The following is a 24610-nucleotide window of genomic DNA, read 5'->3' as shown; positions in this document are numbered from 1 at the left end:
AACCATCCTTGTATCTTCCTTGAGATACATTCTTCCGGATCATGGTGGATGATCCTTTCAATGTGCTGTTGAAGTCTGTTTGGTAGTATTTTTGTTTTATTTTGTTTCAGAGACACGGTTTTGCTATGTTGGCCAGGCTGACCTCGAACTCCTCTTTCCTCAGCCTTTTGAGTAGCTGGGACTGTAGGTGTGCATCACTGTGCCTGGCTTATTTGCTAGTGTTTTGTTAAGGATTTTTGCACCTCTGTTCGTTGGGGATATTGGCTTGTAATTTTCTTTCCTTGTGGTGTCCTTGTCTGGCCTTGCTAATAGGGTAATACTGGCCATGCTTTTCAATTTTGTATATTATGGAATCATATAATATTGCTTCTCTTGCTTAATATGCTTGTGAGATCCATCCATAGGGTTGTGTGCAACCACAATTTGTTCATTTTCATTTCATTGTTCATTTCATTCTTCCATTATATAAATATATAATATTTCCCCATTCTTTCGCTGATGGACATTAAAGTATTAATGGTTTCTAATTTTCAGCTATAACAAATACTACTGTGATAAACATTCTTGCACATGTTTTTTGGTAAATGTGTGCATGCATTTCTGTTGGACTTATTCTTTGGAGTGGAATTACTGGATAATAGAGTATGTGTTCAGCTTTACTAGATATAGTCAAATGGTTTTGCCAAGTGATTGTACCAATTTACACTCCCATCAACAATGTGTAAGAACTCCACTTGGGATTTCTATGTGTGTGTGAGGTTTTTCACTGTAGCCATCCTAGTGGGGGTATAGTAGTATCTCATTGTGGTTTTAATTTGCATTTTCTTGATAATTATTCATAATGAAGTTGAGCACTTTTTCTTCTGGTTATGGGCCATTTGGATATGCTATTTTTCTGTGTTATCTTCTAATGGCATTATTATTTTACCTTTCAGTTAGATTTGCAATCTATGTGGAATTAATTTGGGGTATGGTATGTGGTGGGAGTCAGGATGAATCTATTTCCGTGTAGACAGCCAGTCAACCCAGCGCCATTTATTGAAAGGATGATCCTTTCCCCAATGCACTGAGACATCACCTTTGTTTTATGTCAGGTGTCCTTGTAATTGTGGCTTATTTCTGGACTTTCTATTCTGTCCCACTGGTCTATTTGTCTGCCCTTGCATGCGTACCACACTGTGTAATGACTAGAGCTTTGTGATGGGTCTTGTTAACGGGTAGTGTAAGTCCTCTGGCTTCTACCTTGTTCTCTTCAAACGGCTCTGGCTATTCTTGGCCCTTTGTGTGCTGGCTCTGAGGCCCTCATGCTGCCGGAGTTGGGCTCAGCTGTGTCCTCTGATTCTTATCGTACCCCTGAGGCTGACGCTGGCTCCACTACGCCACCTCTGAGAAGCTCAGAGAGGTAAGTGACTTGCCGCTGCCACACAGCTCTGGAGCCCAGTCTCGGCCCTGCCTCAGCAGCACGCTGCCCTGCAAGGCTTGGTGTGGCGCTAAGCATCCCCCCACCCCGTCACCTCTGGTAACTTAATATTTTTCTTTAATTCAGCTTCCATGCTGGGCACAGTGTGCGCACCTGTAGTCCCAGCTGCTCGGGAAGCTTAGGCAGGAGGATAGCTGGAGCCTAGGAAGGAGTTCAACACCAGTCTGGGCAACATAACAAGACCTTGTCTCTTAAAAAAAAAAAAAAAAAAAAAAAATCAGCTTCCTTTCTCCCAATATTTCTTTTTGTTTGTTTGGAAAACAAAAAGATCTTTATTTTTTAATTTTTTTATTACTTTTATAGATTTAGGGGGTACATGTGCAGATTTGTTACATGGATATATTTCACAGTGGTGTAGTCTGGGCTTTTTGTGTAACTCTAGCCCAATTAGTGTACTTAGTACGCATTAGGTAGTTTCTGATCCCACACCACCCTCTCCCCCACCCTCCTGCCCTCCTGAGTCTCCAGTGCCTTCATCCTCTATGTCCATGTGCACTTGTTATTTAGCTCCCACTTATAAGTGAGAACATGGGGTTTTTGAACTTTCTGAGTTTTTTCGCTTAAGACAATGGTCTCCAATTCCATCCAAGTTGCTGCAAAAGATATGATTTCATTCTTTTTATGGCTGAGTAGTATTCCGTGTGTGCGTGTGTGTGTGTGTGTGTGTGTATATCACATACATATATGTGTGTATATCACATTTCTTTATCCACTCACCAGTTGACAGGCACTTAGCTTGATTCCACATCTTTACTATTGTGAATTGTGCTGTGATAAACATATGGGTGCAGGTGTCTTTTTGATATAATGATTTCTTTTCCTTTGGGTAGATACCTAGTAGTAGGATTGCTGGATCAAAAGGTAGTTCTATTTTTAGTTCTTTGAGAAGTCTCCATACTGTTTTCCATAGAGGTTGTACTAATTTACATTCCCATCAATAGTGTATAAGAGTTCCCTTTTCTCCACATCCTTGCCAACATCTATTGTTTTTTGACTTTTTAATAATGGCCATTCTGACTGGTGTAAACTGGTATCTGATTTCTTTCATCAGTGTTTTGCAGTTTTCCTTGTAGAGCTCTTTCACCTTCTTGGTTAAATATATTCCTAGGTATTCTTTTTCTTTGTAGCTCTTTCAAGTGGAATTGAATTCTTGATTTGGCTCTCAGCTGAGTCATTATTGGTATACAGAAATGCTACTGGTATTTGTGTGTTGATTTTATTTCCTGAGACTTTACTGAATTCATTTATCAAATCTAAGCGTCTTTTGGAGGCGTTGTTAGGGTCCTCCGAATATGTGTATCTACTGTAAATGGAGAGTCACTATTATTCTCCATAAATTCAAAGTATCTGGAAGAATCTTAAAAGTAAAGTAAAAACAACACCGAATTCATTCAATTCCAGCCCAGTGCTGTTGCCTGTGGAAGCTCTCGGCCTGAGGCCTGCTCCTGCTGGGGCAGGAAGGAGACGGGCAAGGCCTGTGAGGGGTTAAAGACACTCTGGGCCAAGCAGAGTTTTCCTTGGGAGAGAATGGAAGAGAATACCGTTCCGACTGGCTTCTTTATTGCCATGTCGGAGTGCCCCTAAGGTGGTCGGTGTTAACCCAGGCCCCGCCTCAGGAAGTCCTGGTGGGCTGTGGAGTCTGGAGACCACGTATCAGGCCACAGACTTCCGACAATTTCCTGATGTTCCCGCTTACAAAATGGCTTTTGTGGCTGTCATGTCTGGAGAAGGCTCACTGGCATCAGCTGGTGTAGCGTGGCCTGCTGGAAGGTGAGCCCTCACTCCACCCCGTGCACAGCCAGGCTGGCCCTGCCACCTCCAGCAGGTCCACGGAACAGGCCAGGCCACTGTTAAAGGGTGCACCATGGGGAGGGCAGACTGAACTTCCTTAGGGCAGGCCCAGGAGCAGATGCTACTTTCTTTCTGTCCTCGGCCACCTCGTAGGGCTCAGGGGAGGCCTGCTGGTTGATTGACAGCAGGACCGAGGGGTTCCCAACTTGCCCAAGGACACACCGTGGCTAAAGGGTGCAGCTGGGACTCAAACTCAGGTCTGACTGGCCTGCCAGAGGGCTGGGCTCCTGGAGCTCCCTGCGAGCACCCCAGGGCTCTCATTCTTACCCACCTCAGAGCCCCACTCTCGGCCCACAGGGCCCTCACCGTGCCAGGCTGGGTCTGAATCACCAGGCACTTTCCTGCCCCTGAGCCTTTGCTTGAGCCGTTCCCTTTGCCTGAAACGGCCTTTCTCTCCTGCTTCGCTGGCCTGGCCGTTGTGAAGGCTTCCCCGCATTCCTCCTGCTGGAACCTCTGAAATGCCACATGTTCCTTCCGTTCTGCCTTGTGTCTGTCTGTTGGTCAGGGAGGTGATGTGGCCTGGTGAGGGTCTCACAGCTGCACGGGCAGTGGGCTGGAGCAGGGCTGGGCTGCAGCAGAGAGCGCCGGGGCTGCAGCCGCCCAGACGGACAGTGGGGTGTGGGCGCAGCCGGCACGCGTCAGGAGGGGGACGCAGAGCCAGGCCTGTGTGCTGGTGACTGTGACATGGAAAGCTGATTCCCCTGGGAGTCCCTGCCATTATTTGGCTTGTTTTTCCCATCCTGGAAGGAATTCCTTCCATGCTTGCCTTTGTTGGTTTATTGAACACAGTTAGTGAATTCCTTGCCCCTCAACATTGGACCCTGGGGGCACAGAGAGGTGTGGAGAGGGCCCTGCCCTCAGGGGCATGGGGGGCGGGGGAGGTGGACAAGTCTATGCGGATTGATAGGGTACAACATCACGGACGCTGTCCTTGGGGCACAGGCAGAGGGTGGATTGTGGAAGGAACAGTGTGCGCAAAGGCCCTGAGTAAAGAGCTCCGGGGAGCAGCAGGGAGCACTGAGCGCTGGAACTTTGGCCCAGAGTGGACAATGGTGGGGCTGAGATTGTCAGGGAAAGAGATGAGGGCAGGCTGTCGGCAGCCGGGAAGCTTGGCCTGTCCTGAACCCCTCAAGGGCGTTGCGTGCGGCCCAAACAGTGTGAAAGTGCTTAGGAGATGGGAAGTGCTGTGGCTAGAAGCTCAGTCCCACAAAGAAGAGCCCTGGAGCTTGGAAGAGGCTTTCTTGCCTCCTGGTTTATCTGTGGCCTTCCATGAGTATGCCTGAAGCTACTGGGGAGGACTGTGACCCAGTGGGGGTGTTGGCCCAGTGGGTGCCATGGGAGGTGACTTTGGGGCAGATGGAGGGTGCCAGGGGGCAGTCTGTGCAAAGGCCAGGGACTGGAAGAGCCTGGCATAAGTAGGCCAGGGTCAGTCTGGCGGGCAGGGATGAGGCTGGAGGGGTAGCTCAACGATGTCAGACCTTTAGCTAGCTGGGCCTGGCCCCTGTACCCCTGGGCCCTGCCTAGCTGAGCTTTCCCCTCTCAGCCGCCACCTCCCTTCTGTCCTCCCCGGGAGCAGACCCTCCCAGCAGCGTGGGCCCCTGGCTTTCCCGGAGAGCAGCCAGACCCTCTTTCTCCACCAGCCTGGCTATGTGACCTCAGCCAGCTCACCCAACCCCTCTGGGCCCTGGGGGCTCTGAAACACTGGAATTGCAAGAGCAGATTTCCGGCTCCTGCTTTCTACTTCTCTGATCTAATTCTTGCAGCTTAAATTGCTTCCTGAGCTGACCCTGCTGGAAACATGTGGTACTAATGGTGCTTGTTGGCGACTGTGTGCCAAAGCCCCGGAGTTAGCTCTGCAGCCTCCTCCCCTCTCTTTCCCTCAGGCCCCCAAGGCTGGGAGGTGGGTGGGAGGGGCAGGGCTGTTGGCCTCCTTGGGCAGAGGGGCAGCCAGAGAAATTAAGTGGCTGGCCTGAGGTCACACAGCAGTAGCCAGTGGGCCCAGTGTGGATGTGGGGACAGAAAGTGGAGTGGCTTCAGGTGCAGAGGAGACAACTAGCCCCCAGCCCTTGAGCTCACCTCCTTCCCTTCCTGTCGCTCCCCTCCCCTCCTCTCTTTCCGCCCGTGGTCCATGTCCTGCCCAGCTCTCAGCCCTTTCTCCTGAAGCGCAGGCTCACGAGGCCAAGGCGGGGGACTTGGGCCCGAGTCCAGACTCTGAGTTTCCATGGGAACTTGGGCAGGTCACCTCACCTCACGGGGCCACAGTTCTCTCTTCTGCAAAATGGCAGCGGTGTGCCCACCCAGCACTATTTGCATAACAGACACAAACCTCCAGCCGGTTTGCACGTGGTAGGGAAGTGGAGTCTCTCTCGAGCTAGGAGCCCTGGCCCCTTCTCTTCTCTCCGAGTCCCTGTGCCCTGCTCAGCAGCCTGCTCAGCCTTTGTTCCTTACAGCGGCGTCTTCCAGGTGTCGAAGCAGCATCGTTCCCATCACAGAGGTGCAAAAACAGGGGCTCAGAGAGGGTGAGTGACCTGTTCAAGGTCACCCAGCAGTTGAGTGGTGCAGCTGGGGTTGGCACCCACATCAATCTTGCTCTCAAATGTCACCCCAGAAGCCAGTCTACCTTGCCTCAGTTTCCCTCGGGGCGGGGCTGGGAAATTCTGGCCTGTACCCTAACGGATTGTAGTGTTGCCCTAGGCAGGTCCCAGATGAGTAGATCCGGGGGGTGTGGAGCTCCACGGCGGGCAGGATGGAGCCTGCGACGGGGTGGCCTGGACAGGGCAGTCACTCCAGTGCTTGGCCGTCCCGGCATGCGCCTGTGCGCCCGACCTGTCAGGCCCCTGACGGCTGCTCCCCGCCCTGCACCTCCTCCCCTCCCCGAGGCCTTTCCTGACCATGTTGGTCCAGTCTGTGTCCCTTGCACTTGGTCACCACATTGGCACAAGGTGCAGGACGCTTGGCGGCGCCCACTTGGGGCCCTGGGGAATGAAGGGAGGGTGAAGGCTCCTACAGAACTGGAGACGTGTTCCCGAGGTGCAGAGAGGAGGGCGGCGTGCTGGAACGGGCCCGAGAATGGATGACCGATGTCTGGGGGGTGCCTGGGACAAGGTCCTCCCACACTGGGCAAAAATGTGCTGCTCTCTAGAGGCGAGGAGAGGAACCCGGAGATGCATGCTGCTGTTTTTCTGTGGGTGTGACATCAGCCACGGGGCACCTGGGGGTGGCCACTCGTCTGATTCAGTCTGGGAGGTCCAGGGAAGGCTGGTCAAACACAGGGAGGGAGGGCGGTGGGTGCGGCCCGGCCGGCCCTGAGTTCCGTGCGCTGTTGGCCTGTGGGCCTGTATTACCTCTGAGCGTCAGGAACGAGAGAATCCAGGCTGTGGCATCTGGCCAGTCGGTCCGTATCCCCGTTCTACTTCGTACCAGCTGTGTGACCTTGGGCACACCTCCGCCCCTCTCTGAGCCTTCTTCCCTTGCCTGTATGATGGGGATGCCGTTGCCTGCTTCACAGGGCTGCTGGGAGAGGACACACGGGCCCTGTGCACCGCAGGGACCCCAGGTACTCAGAGGTGATGGTCTTCTTCCCTTCCCATCCAGGTGTTCCCTGCGCCCCTCCCTGGGGCAGCGGCCACCATGTTCTCGTGCGTGAAGCCCTACGAGGACCAGAACTACTCGGCCCTGAAGCGAGCCTGTCTGCGCAGGAAGGTGCTCTTTGAGGACCCCCACTTCCCCGCCACCGACGACTCGCTCTACTACAAGGGCTCCCCGGGGCCCACCGTCAGGTGGAAGCGGCCCAAGGTCAGTGTCTGGTCTTGGCTGGAGCTGGGACAAGCAGGCCCAGAGCCACGCACAGGCTGAGTCCGCAGGGCCTGGGGTGGCGTGGGGGTGGGGAGCCATCGTAGGCCCGAGGCTGCCGAGAAGGTGGAGGGGCCGGTGCTGTGGGATTTGCTGGATGGAGCGTGGAGCACGGACCCTGATCCCCCGGCCGCGCTGCCCACCAGGCCTGCACCTCTCTCTGGACCCTGCCACCCCGCCCCCCAGGTCGTTTTTGGGATAAAAATGAGGTGACTTTTTTTTAGTAAAATGTGGAGTGCCATTCACCTGTAGGAATTTACTTTCCTGGTTATGATCGTAATGATTTTGAAACAGTCATTTGTTGTATAATGAAAAGTATTTACGATGATTAGTCAATAATAATAACAGTAGTAAAAAATAATAGTGCCTCATCACAGGGCTGCTGTGAGGATTAAAAGAGGTAATGGGTGAGGAAGTCTGCACGGGGCCTGGGCCCCACACGGGGAGCCGCGGCCACTAATATCGGTCACGATGAGCTCTGTGGTGTCTCTGTGGCCGCTCCTGACCCGGCCTTGCTCCCTGAGGCTAGAGTGTGTGAAACAGAAATGTTCGGCCCTGTGGTGTGACTTCATCCTCCTGATTCCTCTCCTGGGTGAGGATCTCAAGTCCTTTCCAACTCAAAAACCCTGTGGATTTGCTTGAGCTGGGATCCTAGAGGGGCAGAGAAACTGAGGCCAGGAGGGAAGCTACGTGCCCTGACTGCCCAGGGAGGCACTAGCAGGGGTAGACTAGACCCAGGGGTCCTGCCTCCCCGGGTCCCACCTCCCTGACACCAGATAAGGGTCCTTGGTGCCTGTGAGCTCAGCCCCAAGTGCCGCAGTAGAGTCTGGGCCCCTATGCTGGCCGTCCGGGACGCCCGGGCGCCTCCTGGCCTGGCCACAGAGCTCTGCCTCTAGGGCACCCTCCCACGCCTTCCTCCCTCTCCTTTGTCCAGTGGGTGGGGGAGGAGGCTGGCCTCAAAGGGCCTTTGTGAGGCCTTGGGTGTGGGGAGGGGGGGGACACTCGAGCTGTCTGCCCTCCTCTAGCTGCACTGCTTACTGTCCCCATGCCGACCCTGTCCTGCCCTCTGGCCATCACCCGGACTACATTTTAGTCCATGGCTCTAGAAGGATGCTGGTGAGGCCTGGCTGGGGCAGGCTGGGCTTGTTGTGGTGAGAGGAGGAAATGCCAGGCTGGCCGGCTCAGATTCCCCTGCTATGTGACCTGCTGAAGTCACCTGCCCTCTCGGTGTCCTGCCACTCCACCTTCACTGCCTTCCCAGACCTCAGAGCCGCCCGTGCCTTGCACACGGAGGCCGGAGACAGCGTGTGGTGGTCGCTGTTGAGACGGCTGTCTGAGTGCGGCCCAAGGGCAGCATTAGGGGGTGAACTCTGGGTCGGGGCCGTTCAAGGCCAGGCATTGGCTGAACGGCGGCTGCGGAGGTGAGACTGCGGGGAACCATGTGTGTAGGCAGCGCCTGGCCTGCTGGGTCTGCAGTGGGGCAGGCCCAGCCCAGTGGGCTGATCATTAACTCCCAGCTGCCTGACCGGCCAGGAAGGTGAAACTTTGGCCTGAGGCAGCCGTGTTTCTATGGAGTTTCACTTCCTGGTCCTGTGACATAACTGTTTACAAATAGAACACGGGGCCAGCTTTTTCTGCAGCCTCCTGCACTGCCCTCCCCTCCAGCTCCTTCTCTCTGAGTTGGTCCTTGTCGCCTGCTCCTCCTACTTGGGCCTCAGTTTCCTCATCTGTAATTGGGGAGAGTAATTCTTTTTTTTAAAGACAGAGTCTTGCTCTGTTGCCCAGGCTGGAGTGCAGTGGTGTCAGGATAGCTCACAGCAACCTCCAACTCCTGGGCTCAAGCGATCCTCCTGTCTCAGCCTCCCAAGTAGCTGGGAATACAGGCACGAATCACAATGCCCGGCTAATATTGTTATTTTTTATAGAGATGGGGTTTCACTATGTTGCCCAGGCTGGTCGCAAACTCCTAGCCTCAAGCAACCCTCCTGGCTTGGCCTCCCAGGGGAGAGTGATTCTCGCTGATCGTGGTTTCCCTAGCCCGCCTTCTCCTTGCCAACCCCGTGTTGGGGACCCAGAGCCGCCCTGCGTGGGACGTCTCATCTCCTGTGGACTCCGCAGGTCAGGGCACCTGCCTAGGGCCGACACCCCTGCCCCCACAGGCTGATTGTTTTTTGTTCTTTCCAGTACAGTAAACGTCTGCCACCTCCCCCATGGGCCTGGTCAGGGAGATAAGACCTTCCTCTTCCCTCAGGCCCAGGGCTCCTTCACCCCACGGGGGCAGAGTGTCCCCCATCCAGCACTCTGCCTCGCCCATGCTTAGACATCAGTCTGGAGGCCCTCTCGTGGAATGCAGAGGGGACAAGTAGGGGTCCTATGAACACGCGTCAATTCTGGAACCTCCCACATTTCTCCCAAGGCAGGCTGGTGGGCCCCAGCCCCACCCCCTCAGCTACTCGGCTGCGCTCAGCGTTAGGCCTTTCCGTGCCACAAAGCAGGCAGCTTGCGGTGAGGGCTGGCAGCTGGGGGCACACCCAGCCATCTGGGCCTCTGCCCTGCCCAGGAATGGCCCCCTTCCGGGCATGTGCTCAGAGACAGAGTTCAGTGGGGTCAGGGAAGGCATCCAGAGGAGGTGGCCTGGAAGGGTGGGGACTGCCAGGGGAGGAGATGGGGGCAGGGCGGGAAGGCCAGTCTGTGGCAGAGGGGCGGGCCGCAGGCTATGACTCCTGAGAACACTGCCCTTGCCAGTCCCAGGCTGAAGTCCTGCTTCCTTCTGGGCCTCAGTTTCCACAGTTGCCTAGTCAGTTCCTTCTGTGACCTTCAATTCCACGAGGGAGGTGACTGGGTGAAGGAGGATGGACAGGAAGGGGGTGCGGGTGGAAGGAGCCTGTGCGGGGGCAGCCCAGGCCGCGCTCCCACCTGCTGCCCTGCTGCCTCCTGTTTGTACACCAGGACTGGAAACCTGAATTTCCTGTTGTGCCACGCAGGGAGGTTTGGGCTGTGGCCTGCATCTGGTGGGGCTGGTCTCACGGGTGGGGGGCTGAGGCGCAGAGGAGACCGCAGGTGCAGAAGGCTGTGCCCTAGAGCCATGTTGACCAGGAAGTGGTCAACTCCAGCCCTCTGGGACGGCCCCCATTCAGTCCAATCCTGCATGTCACTTTGTCCTCCCTCCTCCCGGGGAACTGTCTGCGGCTCCAGTGGAAGCTGCCAAGCTTTGCTAACCGTGGATGTGGGCAGAGTCGGACGTGGACACTGCCTTGGAGCTCCCAGGCTGGTGGAGGAGACCCTAAGGCAAACCTAGCGTGGACAGGGATGGAAGGGTGCGTAGGAGCTGGGCGCCCAGAGGAGGGCCGTGTCAGAGGCAGCTGTTGTCTGGCGGCTGCGGCCAGACCCCGTCTTAGGGCATTTGGAGTCCCTATCCCACTCCTGAGCCTCCTGCCTCCCGCTCTCCATGCCTGCTGTGCCAGTCACCGCCTCCAGGCATCCTCCTCTGATCTCTCTCTGGCCCCTGCTGTCACAGTTCTGCTCACATGAAGGGTGTCAGCATCTGGTTCCTTCTCAAGGGTCCTGCCTGTGGGCAGGGACCCTCCCTAACTCAGTCTGTGGCCCATGTGCAGCCAGTGGCAGAAGGGCAAACACTGGTGTTGAGAAGCCTGGCTTCTTGGTGGCAGGGGTGAGGGCCTGGGCTCCTCTGACCCCTTGGTCCCATTGCTGGGCTTAGGACAGGTACAGGGAGACAGGTGAAGGAAGGGTGGCTTTGTCACCCATAAAACCTAGCCTACCTGGAGGCTGTGGAGCCGGACTGCCTGAGTTTGAATTTCAGTTCACCTCTTCCTGTGCGGCCCTGGGCAAGTGACTTAACCTGTCTGTGCCTTGCTTTCCTTGTCTGTAAAAGGGGCTGCTGACAATACCTGTCTCCCAGAGCTGTTTTGCTCAGTGCCTGCGACACAATAGGTGCCCAGTTGTTGTGAGCTCTTTCTGTGGTTGTTCCTTTAGCGGTGACCCCGGGTGGCCTCTGGATTCCAGGGGAGGCCCCAGGTGCCGCCAACCTCAGGTGGTTTCTCTGGGTTAGAGCTGGTAACCAACCCTGAGCCTCTTCTGGCAGTGGGGACACACCTGGCCACCTCCTCCGCCGCCTGCTCCCTCCCAGGCCGCCCGACCACCCCCAGGTCCCCACTCTGCCCCAGCAGGTCAGGGCAGTGGAATCCAGGAATCCCTGGGCTCGTTTCTCTCCAGGGCTGGAGCAGCGTCTGGGCCTGAGCCCTGTCGTCAGGGCCAGGCTGGGACGGTTGGGTCTGCCCCACAGGTCTGCCCGGCCTGCTGCCCCGTGGGGAGGAGCCCTGGGCGGGAGCCTGGCAGACCTGGGTTCTGTCCCATTCACTTGTTTGCCTCGTGACCTTGGATGTCACTGCCCCTCCTGGGCTCAGCCTCCTCTTCTGTGGAATGGGGCAGTCACAGCTCTGTCACAGGGCACTGGCTGGGAGGATCTGAAGTGGAGGGACACCTTGGAGTCACCTGCTGCTGCAGACCCCGGTGACACCAGGCAGTGGCTGTCTCTCTTCCTGTGGCAGGATGTGGCTGGGGTCTTCCAGATATCAGAGCCCCCCTCCCACCCCCATCCTGCCGGCCCTTGAGGCAGCAGCTAAGTCTTAGCTCGCTCTGGTCGGAGGGCTGGGCTGGGTGTGGGCAGGGCTGGGAGGTAAGATGAGGGGCAAGACCCTTCCTCCTGGCTGTGGCTCCTGAGAGGGTGCCCCGGGGACAGCATGAGAGCAGGCCTGTGCCCTGGGGAAGCTGCCTGGCAGTCTGGCCCTGGGTCGCGCTGCAGTGCCACCTGGAAGGGGCCACTCCTGCCCTCGGGGGGTTCTGGCCCATTTTCTGGGCACATGGGTTGCAGGAGTCCCGGATACCTCAGGGGGGCTGAGGGCCCTTTGTCTCATTTCCCTTGCCAAGTGCCCCACCTCCATGACCTGTGGGGTCCCCACACGGCCCTGCAGGGATGACCGTTCATCTCCTTTGCACGGGGGGAGGAAATGGAAGTCCAAAGTTTGCACAGCCAGTAAACTGGGAGCAGGAATTCAGGTTCCGTCTTCCTGCCTCTGCCGCCCTCTGCTGGTCACCCACGCTGGAACCTCAGAGCTCTTGTGCTTAAACTAGCTCAGAGCACCTGCTGAAGTGGAGGCAGGCAGAGGGCTGCTGCCCTCCTGCTCGTGCTGTGTGGCTGGGGCATGGCATTCCACTTCTCTGGGCCTCAGTTTCCTCATCTGTAAAATGGGCATCTTGCCCACCTCTCAGCACCATGGTGAGGATGGATTGTGGTTCCAGTAGGATGCCTGGTACACGGAAGACACGTCTCAGTGTTTGCCTCCCCCACCCTCCGCTTGGTGAGCAGTCACTCCCTCTCAGCCTGGTGGAGTGAAGATGCTGATGGGCGAGGAGGGGCCTGCTGGACACCGGTGGCACACGTATGCCACGAGCTGAGTCCTGGACTGGGCAGGGGGAAGGCACCAGCCTGGCCACTGGGCCCACATCAGGCACAGGCAGGCACGTGGGGACTCTGGAGGTGTCTGTGTGGCTCTGCTGCCCTGGCCAGGGCTGGGGGCCGTGCCAAGCACTGTCCGCTGCCCCTGCAGAGATCTAACCCGCCCTGGCTCAGCCTGTGGGTGGGGTGTTAGCAGCTGCGGGAACACAGGGTGGGCAGCCCTTCCCGGTCGTGTCTCTTGGTGCTGGACCACTCATATAGCTCTGGGCACAGCATCCCAGCACCTGAAAATTTAAACAGACTTTCATTGTCTTTGGGTCAGGCCCTGGGCTTGGCGCTTTGCATATACTGATTCCTCGCCAAGGAGGAATTATTGTTCCCACTTGATAGATGAGAAAGCTGAGACTCGGGCCAATTGCAGAGTGAGGAGCGGGAATTCAGTGTCTAGGCTGAAGCCAAAGCCGTGCTTTTCCCACTCGCAGCGCTGCCTCAGGGGGGGCTTTTAAGGGAAAAAACCCAAAGCGCGAAGAGGTGGAAGCCCAGGTGCAGAGGATGGTGGTCCTGGGGCCCACCCCGGGCTGGCTCTCTCCCAGCGGACAGCGCAAGGGGCTCCTGGAAATTAGGAAGGGCTGGGCCTGCCAGCTGCCGGCTGGGCATGACTCACTTCCCTGCCCGGCGGCTGCCCCGGCCCAATTCCCTGGAGCAGCCCCTCTGGCCACGCCTGCCAGTCTCCATGGAAAATCAAAAAGGAGGAGTTTCTGCCCCACCCGGGCATTGCTTGCTGTGTGCCTTTGACAAGCCACTGCCCCTCTCTGAACTTCCATTCCTCATCCGCACAGTGGAATGACAGCCAGCCCCATGCTCCTCAGGCAGCGTGAGGATCTGCTGAGACCGCACTGGGGAAGTGCCACGCGGGGCCTGGCCCGTCAGCTCCCCGCCCTCCCCTCACTTAGTGCCCATCATGTGTGACTGGTGTTTGTCCCATCCCTGCACCCCCACACCACTTCCTCGTGACTGGGCCCGAGGGCTGCCGGGGTGGGCACCTCGGGCTGTGGGTGCAGGAGAGTGAGGGGGACGGAGCCCTTGCTGGTCGGGGGCACAGAGGGCAGGAGGAAGGTGGTGCCGGGGTCCTTCCACAGAGTTCGTCCCTCGGCAAACCTTTGGCAGCCAGGGAGGGGGAGAGGGCATTCCAGGCAGGCCCTGGGGGAGCAGACAGGCCGCGTGGGGCCCCCTGGTCTGCGGGGGAGGCAGATGAATTTCTAGGCTGACAATGAGGTCTCCTTTCTGCCGTGACAGACATCCTTGTGCCCCTCAGTCCCTCATGTTCTTCCCTCACCTTCCCCGCAGGACATCTGCGAGGACCCCCGCCTCTTTGTGGATGGCATCAGCTCCCACGACCTGCACCAGGGCCAGGTGGGCAACTGCTGGTTTGTGGCAGCTTGTTCGTCACTCGCCTCCCGGGATTCGCTGTGGCAAAAGGTGAGGCCTGGGGCAGGGTGGGTTGGGGGAGCGGGGGTGTTAACGCAGCCTGCGGCCCTCGCTGCCAGACAGCCGCAGATGAGGCTTTCTGAAAGCCGGTGCCAGGCATGGGGTGGGGGTGACGCTGGGGCCCCAGCACTGTCCGAGCGTCAGGATTGCCTTCCCTCCCCCACCAGCTGGGGGTCCCTGGGGGCAGGTGCTGGGAATCTGTGCAGCTTCCAGGGTGATTCTTGTGCATCCCCTCCCCGCTGTGGGGGACCCACCGTGTCCCTGAGCCACTTGGTGGAACATACCATTGTGAAATGTGGAAGCTGCCTGCAGTGTAGAGACACCCTAAGGAGGCTCAGGAGACCCCTGCCAGTAAGCTGCTGTGTGATTCGGGCCAGTCGCTGTCCTTCTCTGGGCCCCACTTTGCCCAGCTTCGTAATTCCTGGTTGCAAGCTGCTGGTGTTCCGGACCAGGGCCGAAGGGCTTGAATTGGAAAGAATGGGCTCTGGTCCTGCCAGTTCGTCCTCCTGTGGCAGCACTGGGCAGTGCGGCCCTTAAATCCGATGCTCAGAGCCCCCTTTCTGGGGAGGCGGGAGGCGGAGGCTGCGGGGGAGCCAGACCCGGCTCCCGAGGAATCACGGGCAGGGACGGCAGGGAGAGCCACGGGTGCTGCCCTTCCGCGGCCCTGCCCTTCCCGCTCTCCCTGGGAGGGGCTGGCCTTGGGCCTTGGCGCGCTGGGCGTCTGAGTGTCCCGGGCTCGGGTTTGAGTCCCAGCCGCTCCACTTGGCAGCTTTGTAACTGGCCTCAGGTTCCTCGTCTGCAATAGTAGGAGGACCAGAGTAGCCGTCTCTCGGGGAGCGGTGAGGGCGAAACGAGACACTGTACTTAAAGCGCGGCGGACTCAGCGAATGGCGCCGGCGTTGTGGTTACTAACGTTTGTAGAACACGCGGGTGTCCTGAGCGAACAGGGCACAGGAGCACAGCGAGTTTTCCCTCGTCCTCCGAGGTGTCCCTCGTCCATCAGAGGGAGCTGTGCCCCCGGCTGAGGCTGGGGCTGTGGTAGGTGCCCTGTGCTCATGTCTCAGCAGGAGTGTGACCTCCGAAAGGCACCCCAGGGTGGGCGTCCCTGGGGCTGGCCCGGATGGTCCTGCTATAGGGCACTCAGGGCCTCGGCAGAGCCCACTGTGGCAGCCTGTAGACGTGGGCACTCCTGGGGCGTCTGAGCTGGAAGGGCCTCAGAGAAACACGTGTGGGATCATGTCGCTCATGGGCCTCGAGGCCCAGAGAGGGCCAGGGCATGGCACTGTTCTCCCAGTGTGGGGCCAGTCCCCACTCCCCAGCTTCCAGGCTGCGACCCCATTCTCCAAGCCTGGGTCAGTCCCCCCATCTCAGAGCCCCAGCCCAGCTAGGTCAGGGCTCAGTCTGGGGCCGGAGGGCACCTGGGAGTCCTGCAGGGCAGGCCCCCCACTTCCTGCCCTGCCCTGGAGTTGCCTGTTTATCTGTCATCTCCCCTCTTGAGGTGAGCTCCCCGTGGGCAGAGCTGGCCCAACTTACATCTTCCTGCCGAGCCCAGCGGGGACCTGGCACAGAGAAGGCTCTGGAGAGTTTTGGGTACGCAGCGAGCTCCTCCCCAAACTGTCAGGCCCGGCTGCTGACCAGCTCCACAGTTGGCCTTGGTGCCCCGCAGCTCCTGTGGCCTTTGGTGGGGCTGGGCCTGGCTCCCCTGGGTCCTCTCCTGGGAATGGGCCGGCCGATCACTTGGAGTGGGCCCTCAGCTGGCTGTGTGTCCTGCCCGGGCCTGGCCCCAGGCAGGTCTGTGCGGCTCCCTAGCCGGCCAGTGGGATGGGGCCCAGGACTCGCAGGTGGGAGAGTTGTCGTGGATGCAGTGCCACCTTGGGCAGGCCCGTGTGTATCTCTGGGCCAAAGGTTCCTCCTGCAGGGCGTGGGGGCGCCTGGCCTGTCTCTGAGGCTGCCAGGGCCCGGGGCTGGTCTCCAGCAGCTTGAGTCCCCAGGGGCTGAGTGTTCTCGGCTAATTGCTCTCTGCCTCCTGTGCCGCTGTGGCCATGGCCCTCTGGGGGCTCATTACCATGCCTTACCTCCTCTTCTGTCCCTGCTGGCAGCCCTGTTTGTTGTCCCCCTCGCCTTGTGGGCCTGTTGCCCTGTAGGGCCTCCCTGCCCCACCCTGTTTTCTCCATGGAGGGGCAACTGGGGGGCTGCTCAGCATCCCTGCCCCGCCCTCCCCACCCCCACTTTTGGGACACTGAGCCTCAGGCTCAGGGCCACCACACCTCAGCACGCATGCTCCTCTGGGAAGCCACCTTTCCTATCCTTGAGGCTGCCTGGGGATGGTGCATACAGGATTTGAAGCCACCCAGACCTGTAGGTTGGTGCCGCTCTGCCCAGGTGAGACAAGGCCCTCCCCAGGGGCCCCATGTCCTCGGTCCCTGTCCCTAAGGGTCCAGTAATAGGGGGTCCTCTTCTCCAGTGCTTCTTCCAGACATGACTCCCTCATGCACGTGCCTGGCCCCTGCAAGCCTCTTGGCCCCCCCGGCCCACTGTAGTCCTGTCCCCTGCCAACCGGTGGCCCCAGCCAGTCACCCAGGCCCAGAGGGCCTGGCACCTCTGCTTTCCCAGCCTTTTCTACCTCAAATACTGCTGCCTCCCAGGTTCACTGTGTCTGTGTGTCTGTGTGTTTGCCCTCTTCAACCCCGTCTGTGGTCTTAGTTGTTACCGTGGTCTTAGTTCTTGGTTTCATCTCCATCAACCTTCACCTTCAGCCACCTCCGTCACTTGCTGTCACAACCCCAGCCTGGGCCTAGAACTGCTCTCCCTGGAGGTCTCCAGGCAACAGCTCCACCTGTCCGACCTCACCTCCCAGGCCTCTTGCTCACTCCCCAGCCCTGACACCCTGTCCCTAAACCTCATTTTGGCTCTGGCCAGTGCCATGTACTGCCTCCCCACCTGTCCACCTTCCTCTGTTGTCCTTGGGCCCCGTGGTCCATCACATCACCTGTCTCCTTGTGAGTCGTCCATTCATTCATCCAGCAAGCGTCCCTGAGGCCTCCTGCGCGGCAAGGCCTGTTCTGGGTGCTGGCTTAGAGTGATGGACAAGACCCAGTCCCTGCCCTCTCAGGCTTCCACGTTGCAGGCAAAAACTAAGCGCACATACAAATAAAAAGCAAAATGCAGTGCTAGGAAGGGAGAAACAGCTCCTCCTTAGGTAGGAAAGAGAAGCCCCCCACCATAGCTCCACAGCCAAGTTCTTCCCCCTCCTCTGCCCCTGCAGCTGCAAAATAAAAGGTTCCGTGAGGGCCAGGCATTTTAACATGCAGTGTGTGGTTCTCTCTAACACTCTTGGGGAATTGCTGCCAATGGCTACCAGAACTGACCCCAGGGCTTGAGGGGGCGCCCCTGCTGTTCGTGTAGCCCGTGATCCCACTGATTTACTTAGCCTCCATCTAGCAATTGACTGTGCTTGTGGTCCACTTGACCCTCCAGATTGTTTTCAGTTGTTACACCTTGTCCTGTGACTCTGTCCTCTTTTCTGTGTTGTGGCAGAGACCCCTCTGCCCCACTCCCCACTTACACTCACACACTCCAGTTCTTCCATTTGCCCTTTACAATAGCCGAGCTCCTGGTTCCACCTCAGGCACTGGAGATAGAGACTTTGCCAGATTCTTCCTTGGGGAAGTGTCTCCTGGGGGACACTGAAGATCAGTGCAGGGGGATTGAGTGGTGGGGTTTTGGCAGAGGTGAAACTTGGTCACGTGGCTGCCATGGCTAGGGCTGAGGCAAGGCCAGCAGGCCAGCTTCCTCTAGGTCAGTGACTCTCAGCACAGCCCCAGGCCGCAGCATGAGTGTCACCTGGGAGGCTGGCAGAAATGCAGATGCTGGGCTGGTCAGAGACCTGTTAAGTCAAGAGCTCTGGGACGGCCCAGCATTCTGTGTTTCAGGTCCTGCAGGTGATTCTGATGCTCACTCAAGTCTGAGAAGCAGGGGTGTAGCTGAGAGATGATGGTGGCTGGGCTGAGGTCCTGGCAGTGGGAACGCAGGAGAAGGTTCCAGGCTGTTTGGGAAGCAGAATCGACAGGCCTTGGTGATTGGGTGTGGAGGAGGCAAGGGAGGCTCCATGGTTGGCTTGGGTGACTTCGAATCTCAAATCAGAGCCCTCTCTGGCCCGTGCTCTCAGGCGCCCTCCTGGCGGCCTTTGGCCTGTGTCCCTGCAGCGAGCGCGTGCTCCCCTCCGCCCTCCCCGACACTGCCCGTGTGACGTGCTCCCATCCTCACAGCCAGCCAGCTCCCAGCCGTCCCTGGTAGTCAGGGTGGTTGCCACAGCAGTTGACATCAGCGATGTGGTCCCCACGGAGCCTGCCACCCTCCCGCCTGCCTGCGGTGCCTGCATTCTCGCTCCTGCAGGAGCGGAGAGGAGGCAGGTGGGGACTCCCGCGCCCCCACACACCCTGTTTTGAGAGCAGGGTTGGGGAGGGGAGGAGGCGAGGGGAGGGCGGAAGGGTAGGCGGGGCCCCCTCTGGTGGCCTCTTCTCTTGGCGGCCGAGGCCCCGGCCTATTTGGCTCCTTGACGTCTGCGGGAGCAGCAGCAGCAGCAGCAGCAGCAGCAGCAGCAGCAGCACTTGGGCCATGGCGGAGGACGGGCTGCAGCAGCCACCGCTGGACATGCCGCTGGTCCTGGACCCGGACCTGACCAGGCAGATGCGGCTGCGCGTGGAGAGCCTGAAGCAGCGCGGCGAGAAGCGCCAGGACGGCGAGAAGCTGCTGCGGCCGGCCGAGTCCGTGTACCGCCTGGACTTCGTCCGGCAGCAGAAGCTGCAGTTCGAGCGCTGGAACGTGGTGCTGGACAAGCCAGGCAAGGTCACCATCACCGGCACCTCGCAGAACTGGACGCCCGACCTCACCAACCTCATGACGCGCCAGCTGCTGGACCCCGCGGCCATCTTCTGGCGCAAGGAGGACTCGGATGTCATGGATTGCAACGAGGCTGACGCCCTGGAGTTCGGGGAGCGTCTGTCGGATCTGGCCAAGGTCCGCAAGGTCATGTACTTCCTCATCACCTTTGGCGAGGGGCTGGAGCCCGCCAACCTCAAGGTCTCCGTTGTTTTTAACCAGCTCTGATGGCAGCTGCTCGCTGCCACCCCTCCTCTCACCCCCCTGCCCCTGCCTGTACCTCCCGTCCACAGTGTGTTTTGGGGGACATTCTTCTAGCTGCTCAGCCTGTACCCAGCTTGGCCCGAGGCCCCCTGAGTCCCACGTCCTTCTCTCCTTTTCCCTGGTGCCGGCGCTCCGGCTCACAGGAGGGAGAGTCCAAGGCTCCACAGTCTGGAAGCTGGACTGGCCGCCGCCGCTGCTGCTGTAGACTTTAGAGGCTGGGGCTGGCCGAGGTTGGGGGAGGCCATTGGCATCTGCCTTCTCTCGGCCTTATTGTTGGGGAGACTGAGAGAGACCAAAAGAGACAGACACAGAGAGAGAGAGAGAGAGATCCAAAGAACCGGCCACCCATCTTCCTCCAGAGATGCGGAGACAGAGATGACGGGAGCAGCCTCGCTGGGGACCGCAGAGCCCCACTTGCTGCCCACCTGGCCACAGTGTCCTTTGCCGAGGCTGTGTCTGGAGGGCAACACCAGCCTGGGGCCCCTGGAAGGCGCTGCTCCTGGCACCATTCCTGTGTGGTCCCATGATGCCTCGGCCGCCCTGAGGACGTGGGGCAGGGTTGCTATGGGGGCATTGGGGCAGTGGGGAGTGGCTGGCTCCCGGGAGGCTGTGCAGGCCCAGCTCTGGCTCTCCGGGCATGACATTGGGGGCGAAGTGGAGGGGGGAGCATGAAGGGACACACAGAGATCTGCCTGTGCATATACATAGATACTGAGAGAGAGCATGCTGTATTCACATGGATGTATTCTAGAAGTCTATACCTGCCCTACGAACAAGTCTGATTTTCGGTTATCTGTTGTCTACTTGCTGCTGGTTCAAAGGTGGCTCTTAGCAGGGGCTGGGTCCTGAGGACCTTGGTGGGGAGGCTTCCTGAGCTGGGAGACTCCAAGGGTCGTGCAGTGAAGCAGGGAGCAGTTCAGTAAAGGGTTTCTCTCTCCCTGGGGAAAGCTGGGTAGAGGGGTGCAGGGCCCAGGAGTTGGCCACAGTGGATTCCCTGGGGCCTCGGTGTCCCCTGCTGGGAAGCCAGGCTATTTTGAGCTAACAGGTCAGGGCAGGTGAGTGTCTCATCCTGAAATATCTGTTGGCATCTTGGGCTTCTTTAGTGGAGCTGGGGGGGCTGCAGTGGGGGAGGCCTGGTGGGCAGTTATGGTGGCTGATGGTCGGAAGTGGCAGGAGGTGGCAGTGGGGTGATGGCAGAACACAGGCCTGCGAGGTCATCAGGTGCAACCCACTCTCCAGACAGGGAGAGTGTGACACAGTGACCAGCAGGCTCAGTTCTGGCCCCGAGCCGCGTTCCCTTCCACACTGCACGGGCCCAGGGGCCCCTTTGAACAGGCAGCCTGACCTGCCACCTGGCATCAGCCAAGGGCACCTCAGCCAGTGCCCCCAACACCCTGTCTCAAGGCCAGCCCTGCTTTGTCCCTGGCCAGCCAGCGACGTGCCCACGACATTTGCTGTCAAGAAGCAGAGTCGGGGGGATCCCAGGCCCTGGGCACAGAGACGCCGAGGGCTGGAGCTGGGGCTGCTGGGAGGGCAAGCCCCAACCTCGGGTACATGAGGAGGTTCTGTTGGTGGGAGGTTGGCTCCTTTCTCAGCTCACAGCTCTGGGGCCTGTTCCGGGACGTGCCTGGAGTCCCGCGGCTGCCTGCCTTGCTCTCCACTGATGACTGCGGGAGCCAGCCCGTGGGCAGTAGCCTGCCTTCTGCCACTTGGCTTGACCTCTTCCTGCAACTCTGGGGACCCTCTTAGTCCAGACTGCCTCTCCCCCATGCTGTCCCACCCCATCTACCCTGGGGGGCCAAGTGCCTCTGCTGTGCCTGCTGCAGGTCCCCAATAAAGTCCATGTGCCCTCACCTCAGTGGTGTGCAGTCTGTCGCTGCAGGCACCCCAAGCCCCCCACCCCACCTGCCAGGAGCCCTGCCTGGTGCCTGCCCTCCTGGCCCTGGGCTTTTCCCCACACTCCCCACCAGCTTTCAGGGATAAGGCCCAGAAGACTCGGGTGGCCGGTTGAGGCCAGGATTGGGTTTTGCCCCGTCTCCCGATGCCCAGCCAGGAGCCACCACCCCTGTTTCTCCACCCATAGCCCCAGACCTACCTCTGTAGGGGGTGTGGAGCGAGCCACGGGGAGGTGCTGCCTGGGCTCTGTCGCCGGGGGTGGTGGGGTGGGAAGGCGCTGAGTGCTCAGTCTCCAGTCTCCCTCCCCTGCAGGGTGGCCGGGCTGGGGGCAGATGGAGCGGCAGTAGCCCCGGGGTGGGTGGGCCTGGGCCTGAGTCCGGTTTAGTCTGGCCTCCGTCACCAAGTTGCTGTGTGTCCTCAGGCAGCCCCTGGCCCTCTCCCAGCCTTGGACTTTGCAGAGGGAACGGCCTGGTTCTGTGAAGCCCCTTCCAGCCTGCCCTCTGGGATTATTAAGCCCATGACCGGATGGGCTATGTTGGCACTGATGCAGCCCCAGGACACGTCCCCTTGGTGCCCCACGGTCCTTCTCCACAGCTGTACACAGAGAGCAAGGAGGGGCTGAGCTCGGGGTGTGGGCGGACTAGGCTCTGGGCCAGTGGGCCTGCGACATGTCCCCACCCCACCTGAGGGCCCAGGCTAGGCGGCTTCCTCGCTGGAGACCAGGGTCGATCCCTGCTTCAAAAGCCCCGGCCCAGCCAGGCCTCAGCCCCATCTCACAGCCCTGCAGCGCAGCCGCCGCCATGTTTTCCTCCCCCCTGCACAGCCCCTGCCAGTATCCAAAGACCTTCCCGGCCTGCACGCTGTTTCTCGGGAGTCTCCGCTCCCCAGCTTGCCCTCCTGCCGCTCCTGGAGGTGCCTGGGGTGGGGTGCGGGGTCGGGACAGAGGACCCAGCCCTCCCGCCCCTCAGATAGCAGTAGGGGCCTGGCCTTGTCCCCAGAGTGCAGGGAGGGGGAAATGAACCACAGGGTGAAGAGACCGGCCCCATTTCCTGAGCTCTGCCCCCAGAGAGGCAGCGTAGTGTGGGGTGAGGGACCCAGCCCCTCTGCCCCACCCGGCTGTGTGATCCTGTTTCCTCATCTGTGAGTTGGGGCTAATGGTGGTGCCTCCTTCATGGGGCTGTTGTGAAGATCAGATGAGTCAATGTGAGTAAAGGGCCCAAGCTTCTCAAAGCCGGCACACGGGCTCCCTCTCTGGGTTTGTTCCTCATTACTGCCCGGTCACCGTAGAAACGTGGTCTCACTTACTCTTCACAGATATTCCGAGAAGAGAGGGACTGGCTAGGAGAACCTGCTCACTGAGGAGGAATGCAAGGTTCAGAGAGGTGCAGTGAGTTGCCTGAGGTGACACAGCAGGCCAGTGCTGTGGCAGCAGGTGGTGTGGGGCGCAGGGATGGGCAGCCGCCGGGCCTGGCTCTGTGGTCTGGGAGAGCAGTCATGTGGGCATGGATTCCCCTCCACCACCGTCACCAGGGTCAGGACGGTCCCTCAGAGGCCCTCACGTCATAGCTGGGGAGCCGGAGGGCTGGGGGAGGGCGCCTGCCCCAAGGCTGGGGGTCCCTGCCCCCGTCCCTCACATGGCCCCTCTGCAGCGAGCAGCCGCCCTGGTCTCCAGTGCTGAGCAGCAGGGCTGTGCTCCCCCAAGGAGGCAGGGGTGGCCCAAGGCCTTCCTGGGCTCTTCCAGTCACAGCATCTGAAATTTGAGGCTCTTGGAATTATAAGCTGAGAATTAAGGAATCTCAGAAACTCAGACCCAAGGACCCCCTAGTTTTGAGGACTCATAAAGGCCTTGTGGCTCACCTCACCCAACTCGGGTGACACAGGAAACCAGCTGTAGGCCCTCATTCCGCAGCCCCGCCTGCGTGGTTCAGAAATGTTCCGAGCTGGACTCTCTGGGTTCCCAGGCAGAAATCTTTCACAGCAAACTCAAACTCCTGGGCTCCAGTGATCCTCCTGCCTCAGCCTTCCGAGCAGCTGGGACTACAGGTGCTTGCCACCATGCCTGGCTGATTTTTCTATTTTTAGTAGAGACGGGGTCTCGCTGTTGTTCAAGCTGGTCTTAAACTCCTGACCTCAAGCGATATTCCCGCCTCGGCCTCCCAGAGTGCTAAGATTACAGGTGTAAGCCACCGTGCCCAGCCCCCAGGCAGAAATCGGAAAAGCTCCCTCCCTGTGCCCCACGTCCGTCCACACACACACACACACACACACACACGCACACACGCTCTCGCTCGCAGGTCCCGAGCAGTGCCGCCCTCTCCTCTCTGTTGCACACAGCTGGGCAGAGTCCTGTCTCCACAGCCCCAGGAGGGTTTGAGCTAAGCCACTTGGGTCCAGGTGGGAGCCCCCAGGGAAAACCAGGAGCCGGGAGACCAGGGGTGCTGAGGTGTGCCCATGAGAGGGGCCCTGAGGTTCCCGGGCCCGTTCTGCTGTGGGTGGCCATTAGTGGATCACATCCCAGGGCGGGTGTGAGGGAGGCTCCAGCCCCCACACGGTCCTTGCATTGCCGCCGGGTCAGCCTGAGTCAGGAGCCAAGCACGTGCAGAGATTTTCCTTCCTCCTTCTGGGAAGGAGGTTGACCAGGTCATCTCAGCTCCCTTCCAACCCCGAGGTTTTCAGCCCGTTGTGTGAATGCACGGATGACCCCTTGCATGTGCACAGCCCTCTACAGTTTATGAAGTGCCTCCAAGCCATCTACTGTAGTCCTCATAAAAGTCCTGGAGGTGGGGTAGGTAGATGAGGAAACTGAGACTCAGAGAGGTGGCCCAGTCAAAACAAATGCCTGCCACCCACCACGGTTGGTAATGCGGTACTAAGTGCTGTGTACAGGTCACTGGCTGGTCAGGGCTGCACTGCGACCCGTGTTGGGGATTTTCCCCCCAGAACGACTCTAGGCATCTTTGGAGCTGGACCAGGCCCAGTGCGGGGTGCTGGGATCTGGGCACGAGTCCAACTTGCCCCTCACCCCAGGAGTTCCTCCAGTGAGCGGGGAAAAGAGAAGGGGCTGCCGCATGGTGCCCGGGGCAGGGGGCTCGGCAGGGAGGCCCTGGGCGCTGCTGCTCAGTGAACCTCTGAGGGGCGAGGGAAGGGGGCTGGCACGGGCAGAGGGAGCCGCATGTGTGGGGGCGAGGTGGCGTGAAGCATCGCGGGAGTTTGGTGGTCTTGGTGGATTCCCGTGGGCCCCGAAGGGCTGAGGCTGGGAGGGTCTGTGGCCAGGCCAGGCTGCAGTGTCCGTGGTGATGGGTATTTCAGCCACGGTCAGCACCAGGGCAGAGTGCTCGGCCTAACGAGCTCCCTTGTACCCAGCCCTTGGCCTCAACAGTTGTCACCTCACTGCCAGTCTTATTTCCTGTACACTCCCCCAG

At 59.2% G+C, this 24610-nt stretch overlaps 2 protein-coding genes across 2 annotated transcripts in view; both read left to right on the top strand.

Moving 5' to 3' along the window:
* CAPN5 (calpain 5) overlaps positions 1-24610 on the top strand; it is a 51940-nt gene that overhangs the window by 9920 nt on the left and 17410 nt on the right. Inside the window, exons 2-3 of the mRNA XM_069470987.1 lie at positions 6926-7126; positions 14007-14138. Coding sequence (XP_069327088.1) covers positions 6962-7126; positions 14007-14138 — 297 coding nt within the window. The 5' untranslated portion in view covers positions 6926-6961. The remainder of the gene's footprint in view (positions 1-6925; positions 7127-14006; positions 14139-24610) is intronic.
* On the top strand, positions 18765-19256 carry OMP (olfactory marker protein). Its single transcript, XM_069469220.1, has one exon. The coding sequence runs from the start codon at positions 18765-18767 to the stop codon at positions 19254-19256; it is 492 nt and encodes a 163-aa protein (XP_069325321.1).

Source organism: Eulemur rufifrons, chromosome 6 (genome assembly GCF_041146395.1).
Source record: "Eulemur rufifrons isolate Redbay chromosome 6, OSU_ERuf_1, whole genome shotgun sequence".
Lineage (NCBI taxonomy): Eukaryota > Metazoa > Chordata > Mammalia > Primates > Lemuridae > Eulemur > Eulemur rufifrons.
Note: the sequence above shows the minus strand (reverse complement) of the source record. Positions and strands in the feature narration are given on the sequence as shown.

Coding starts and splice junctions, on each gene's coding strand:
- OMP (XM_069469220.1), top strand. CDS start 18,765: ATGGCGGAGGACGGGCTGCAGCAGCCACCGCTGGACATGCCGCTGGTC.